Genomic DNA, 5,526 nt, shown 5'->3' with positions numbered 1-5,526 from the left:
AGGACAAAACAGAATGCTTTTGTTTTCCTTCCCCTGCTTGCCGAGATCCGAAATCCCTGCGGAGGTTTTTTTTAGAGCCGTTTCTTCACCTAGTCCTTTCTCTGCTCAGAAGGCAGACGGAGGTGGTCTTCCCTTCCCCTGGGAGCCGCCAGCCTGGCCCTGCAGCTGGTGGGGTCGGGGTGCGGTGGGGTCAGGGTGCCGGTCTCCCCCGCACGTCCCGGCAGGACAGCCCCTACTCCCCCCCCGCCAGCCCCGAGCTTGCCCCCAACCCCGGACCTCAGGGGGCTGCGGCGCCAGCGCCCAACTCGGGAAAGTCAGAGCGGTGGGAGACTCCTGTCACAGGAATGAGTCAAAACGTAACCAGCCGCCACCATTACTCGGGCTTCTCGGGCAAGCAACGGGATGGGGTGGGGTGGGATGGGATGGGTTTTTTGGGGGGCAGTGGGCACAAATCCCGCCCGGCCTGGGCTTTGCAGAGGGAAGCGGCGAGCGCGGTGCCTTCCAAAACCTCTCTCCTCCATCGCGCCCGCTCCCTGTCCCCCTTCTCCCTCCCTCGCTCCCTCACGGCTCGGCTCGGCTCAGAGGAGCAGCAGCCCAGCCCGGCCCAGCCCGGCCGGGACCACCTTTAGAGCCGGCGGCGGCGGCGAGGTAGGGCCGGGCCGACGGGGCGGTGCCCGCCGCCGTAACCAATGGCTCGGCCGGGCTGTTTAAATAGACTCGTCCTGTCAATCATTTTCTTCTTCGTCAGCCTCCCTTCAATCGCCATATTGGGCAACCGAGAAAAGGGCTCGTCTCCCCTTGTTTTTTTCCGTCTCGCTTTTACTACGCGGCGGTGGTGCGAGCGGCGGGGGCATCACCATCACCGGCGGGGCAGCGCGGAGCCGGGGCCGCGGAGGGCAGCGCCGCTCCCCCCGCGCACCGCTCCTCCACCCGCCCGGGGCTCCCCGCCGGCGGCGGCGGCGGCTCTCGGGGCTCATCCCCGGGCCGGCGCTTATGCAAGGGCGGCTCCTCGCCCCTTCTCCGCGGGCCGAGGGCGAGCGGGGCCGAGGCGGGGCCGGAGAGCGGGGCAGCGCGGAGAGGAGGCGCGGAGCGAAGCCGCCGAACGCCGAGAAATAAAAGGCGGAGAGGAGGAGGAGGAGGAGGCGGCGGCTGCGGGGGGGAGAGCAGCGAGCAAAACAACCGCCGCCAGAAGAAAGAGGGTGGGGGGAGATGTCAAACGTCCGTATTTCTAATGGGAGCCCTACCCTGGAGCGCATGGAAGCCAGGCAGTCGGAGTACCCGAAGCCGTCAGCTTGCAGGAACCTCTTCGGGCCGGTGAATCACGAAGAGTTAAACAGGGACTTGAAGAAGCACCGCCAGGAGATGGAGGAGGCATGCCAGAGGAAGTGGAATTTCGATTTCCAGAATCACAAGCCGCTGGAAGGCAGGTACGAGTGGCAAGCCGTGGAGAAGGGGAGCTCGCCCGACTTCTACTTCAGACCCCCCAGGCTACTGAAAGCTGTCTGCAAGTCCGCCGGCCGCCAGAGCTTGGACGTAAACGGGAATTGCCAAACCGTGGTTTTTGTCGGTTCTCAGGGAATCTCAGAGGACACTCACTGTGTAGGTCAAAAGACTGACGTTTCTGAAAATCAGACGGACTTTGCAGAGCAGTGCACTGGGCAGAGGAAAAGACCTGCCGCCGATGGTAACGTACCCTTGCGAAAGCCGCAGCGCTTCTCTCCGCTCTCGGCCTCGTCGCCCGTGCCACGCGTGGCCTGACCGCGGTGGGCTGTGCCCCGCTGGGCACCGGCTCGTTGTATCCCCCCCCCCAGCCCCCGCCTGTTTTCGCCTAAAAAAAAAAAAAGCCAAAAACAACCAAAAAGGGGCCGTTTGCAGTCGCAAGGGGGTCCCGCGTTAAATGGGGACCGGTAGACGATTTGCAAGGAAAAGCCCTTTAGCCGCGGATCGTGCCCCCCACCCCCCGCCCGTCCGCTCGCCGCCCCTCTGCGGGGACCCGGCCTCCTGCCCGGGTGGGAGGAGGTTCGTAACGCTCATGTGAAGCAAAAGACGGACAGGGATTTTAGCCTAAAACATGAAACTTGGATCTCTTACCTAGAGAAAAGCCCATCTCCCCTCCCCCTACTCGCTTTCACGTAGCTGATAGCAGACATGGGGATCCGGGAATATTCCCCCCCCTTCGGCCCTATCTACCCCCCCGGATGCCGAGCAAACACCTGGCAGAAACGTATTTTAATATCACTTCCCCCCTCCCCCCCTTGTTTTTAATTTTCCCCTCTTAGATTCCTCTCCTCAAAATAAAAGAGCCAACACAACAGAAGAAGAGGTTTCAGAAGATTCCCCCAGTGCCAGTTCAGTGGAGCAAACACCCAAGAAATCAAGCCCAAGAAGACATCAACGTAAACCGGTTTAGGTAGGTTCCCTTAGAGTCTGGCATTAGAATGCAAGTAAGGGAAGGAAAAGGTGACCGAGTGGGTATCCTGCTTCGGTGAGGAAGGGTGGGGAGGGGGCTTCGGGCCCCTTTGGGCTGGCTGCCGGGTCTTTTCCCCGAGGAACGGTGGCTTTCATCCAAGCGCTCGGGGATGGGTGTGTGTCGGCGGGAGGGTGTGGGATGCGCAGGGGTTGGAAAGAACAAAAACAAGGGCGAAATGCGGCGCTGGGCTCCTCAGCGTCGCCCGGGCAGGGGCTGGGGCGGCGGCGGGAGCCCTGGCCGCGGTGGGACCAGCCCTGCCTTCCCTCCCTCCGCGGAGACCGGGACCGGAGGTAGGGAGGGCCCTTTCCCGAGGACCGTGCGGGTGGAGGGACCGAGTTTCAAAACGCAGCTGGTGCGTGATGTCAAATGACAAGGGATTTCGGGGGGGGGGGGGGGGGGGGCTTCTCGTGTGTCCGTGCCCCTTCCCCCCCCGATGGTTTTGTCACCTACGATGTCAGCGTTGCCGTCGCACGTCGCGGCGACCTCCCACCTCTGGAGAAATAAGTCGAGAAATTGGGTCTAAGGGGAATCCGGGCACTTTCTTTAAATGTCGAGTTAGGAAAAGTTGTTTTTCTCTCTTCTTTTTTTTTTTTTTTTTTCCTCCTGGTTGTTTCGGTTTGGATTCAGACGCTGGCAAAGGGAAGAGAGCGGGTTAATGGGACCTGAGTTGTGCTCCCCCCCCTCCCCCCGTTCTTGTTGTTGTTTTGTTTTAAGGCGAGGGCTGGGGCGGAGGGAGTTGGTAAATTGCGCCGGCGGTTTCGGAGCCGGGGTTAGGAGAGAGGTTTACAAACACGATTTGCGATTGTGCAGAAAAGAGATTAAGCTGTAAAGCAGAAGTTGCAACAAATTAGTCCCGCTGGGGTGAGCCGTGGAGGAGCACGTCAGCATGCGGGGCTGTGCAAATGCCGCTACTACCGCCCGCTTGTTTTGGGGGGGGGGGGAGGGGGGAGCCGCCGGGCGGGGAGACAGCGGGCCGAGCCCCAGGCCGGAGAGGAGGGATCCTTCCCCCCCCCCCCCTATTTTTCCCTCCGAAGGGTAAAACGTGCCCGCAGGGGGGTCGGCGGGGCGCAGGCAGCGCAGGGGCCCCGCCCGGGCAGGGCCTGCCCGCCCCGGGGATGCGGTGTCGGTTTGAACCGGTTACGCCGCGGATCGCGTTTCTTTTCGACGTTTTCTGATCGTCTCCCTTTTCTTCTCTCCCCCCGCCCTTTCTCCCCCTCCCCGTTGCAGAGCGGAGAATGTGCGTGTCCTCGTTCAGCGGGTGCGGCCGGGGGCGATGAAGCGAGGAAGATGTAAAGTTGTAGTGGAAGCGAAAATACATATCGCCGATCTCTGTTGGGATGGAGGTCCTGTACAAGCACTGAAAAGAAAAAAAAAACAAAACAAACAACAGCAGCAGCAGCAACAAAACAAAAACAACAACAAAAAGCAAACAATAACACTAAAATTTTAGGCACTCTTAAAAGACCTGCCTCTAAAGCATTGGATGTAGCATTGTGCAATTAGGTGTTTCCTTATTTGCTTCATTGTACTACCTGTGTATATAGTTGTTACCTTATGTAGCACATAAACCTGGTTGGGGGGGGGGGGGGGGAATGGAAGAAGGTGACCGATTGGAACTTGCTTTCACGATGTAGCAAGCAAAGAAATGTATGAAGAGAAGCAGTGTAGGTTTTTCATTACTTAAAGATGTATTGTCCCTTTAAGTGGGTTCGCCGTGTTTTTCTCCTTTTTTTTTTTTTTTTATGTACCATCGTGGTAACCCTGCTCAGAGCAGCTTCTTACAGGCCGCTTGTGAAATTTCTTCCTACTGCATTAAGCTGAAGAGGTGGGAGCTGTGATGATTCCGTTATGTAGTAGCAAAAGTTCCCCCTCCCCCGACCTCAAATCCATATAGCACATTTGGATGCCTGTAAAAGTCATGTAAAATCATCCCATTGTTACATTGCTTGATTGCCTAGTTTGGTTTGGTTGGTTTGTTGTTTTTTTTTTTTTAATGGGGTTTGTTGGGGGTTTTTGTTTGATTTTTTTTTTTTTTTTTACCCTAATCTAGAGGGCTTTTGCTCTGAATCTCGAATATTGTTTTCTGATCTGACCCACTTCCTGAAGTGTTTGTGTGTGAGAAAAGGGATACTACATCTTTAAACAGTATTTCTACATTGCCTGTGTACCTGTATGTAAAAATAAAAAAAAAAGTTTGAAGTGTACCTGTGTACATAACTCTGTAAAGACACTGAGAAATTATACTAACTTATTTATGTTAAAAGATTTTTTTTTTTTAATCTAGAAGACAATATTTTTCCCCATAAAGCCAAAGTGGCATGTTTTTGTGCATTTGTAAATGCTCTATTTGGTAGACTTTTTAGGGGTTTTTTTTGGTTGGGTTGGTTTTTTTTTCTTTTTTTTTTTTTCCTTTTTCTGATAATTAATATGGCTGTGCTTAAAGGATTGCAGACTGAGCCAATTTAATATTTTTTTGTAATGTATGGGAAAAAAGAATCCAGATTGATATTGTTTCACATCAAGCAATCAATAAAGAAAACTGCCATATATAAGAAATATGTTTCTTCATTAGTGTGTGTTTTCACCTCCCTCAGCCTGGCGCAGGAAGAAATAAGGCTCCTTCGAGAAATAACTGCACGTTTCCTTGGGTATCTCTTCCTGTGTCTCCAGTGCAGGTGAAAGTAAGGAATGCAGCTCGTTCTCTTCACCCTTAGTGCCACACTATCGTTTCTTGGGAATGACGCACCCTCTTAATACAAAAGAGTGGAATTTCCTCTGTCAGTTTTTCTTTTTTTGAGGAAAAATACATAACTCGAGGTGTTTCTTCCCCCTTGGTAGTTTGACTCATAAGGCTTAAAACTCGAGCCCAAATTAGCACCTTCCTGGGACCGCTGCCTGATCTGATTTGGATCCACCAAACCTCCGGGTTTGTGCCCCCCTCCCCCGAGGGAGCTCTGGGAGAGCGTGGCGGTAACAATGTTCCCGTCCGCCGGCTTTGCACGGAAACCCGGTGTATCTTCCCGCACCGCAGCCTTTATTGCTAACAAAGATGGCGC

The 5,526-nt window shown here is 54.8% G+C and overlaps 1 protein-coding gene across 1 annotated transcript; it reads left to right on the top strand.

The window, feature by feature from the left end:
- Positions 1 to 1,061: 1,061 nt before the first annotated feature.
- Positions 1,062 to 3,857, top strand: CDKN1B (cyclin dependent kinase inhibitor 1B). Its single transcript, XM_086610475.1, has 3 exons — positions 1,062 to 1,684; positions 2,280 to 2,410; positions 3,698 to 3,857. Exons 1-2 carry the CDS (start codon positions 1,210 to 1,212, stop codon positions 2,408 to 2,410), a joined length of 606 nt encoding a protein of 201 aa, XP_086466601.1. The 5' UTR covers positions 1,062 to 1,209; the 3' UTR covers positions 3,698 to 3,857.
- Positions 3,858 to 5,526: the final 1,669 nt, after the last annotated feature.

Source organism: Tauraco erythrolophus, chromosome 4 (assembly GCF_009769465.1).
Source record: "Tauraco erythrolophus isolate bTauEry1 chromosome 4, bTauEry1.pri, whole genome shotgun sequence".
NCBI lineage: Eukaryota > Metazoa > Chordata > Aves > Musophagiformes > Musophagidae > Tauraco > Tauraco erythrolophus.
Note: the sequence above shows the minus strand (reverse complement) of the source record. Positions and strands in the feature narration are given on the sequence as shown.

Coding starts and splice junctions, on each gene's coding strand:
- CDKN1B (XM_086610475.1), top strand. CDS start 1,210: ATGTCAAACGTCCGTATTTCTAATGGGAGCCCTACCCTGGAGCGCATG. Junction 1,685..2,279: donor GAAAAGACCTGCCGCCGATG/GTAACGTACCCT, acceptor TTCCCCTCTTAG/ATTCCTCTCCTCAAAATAAA.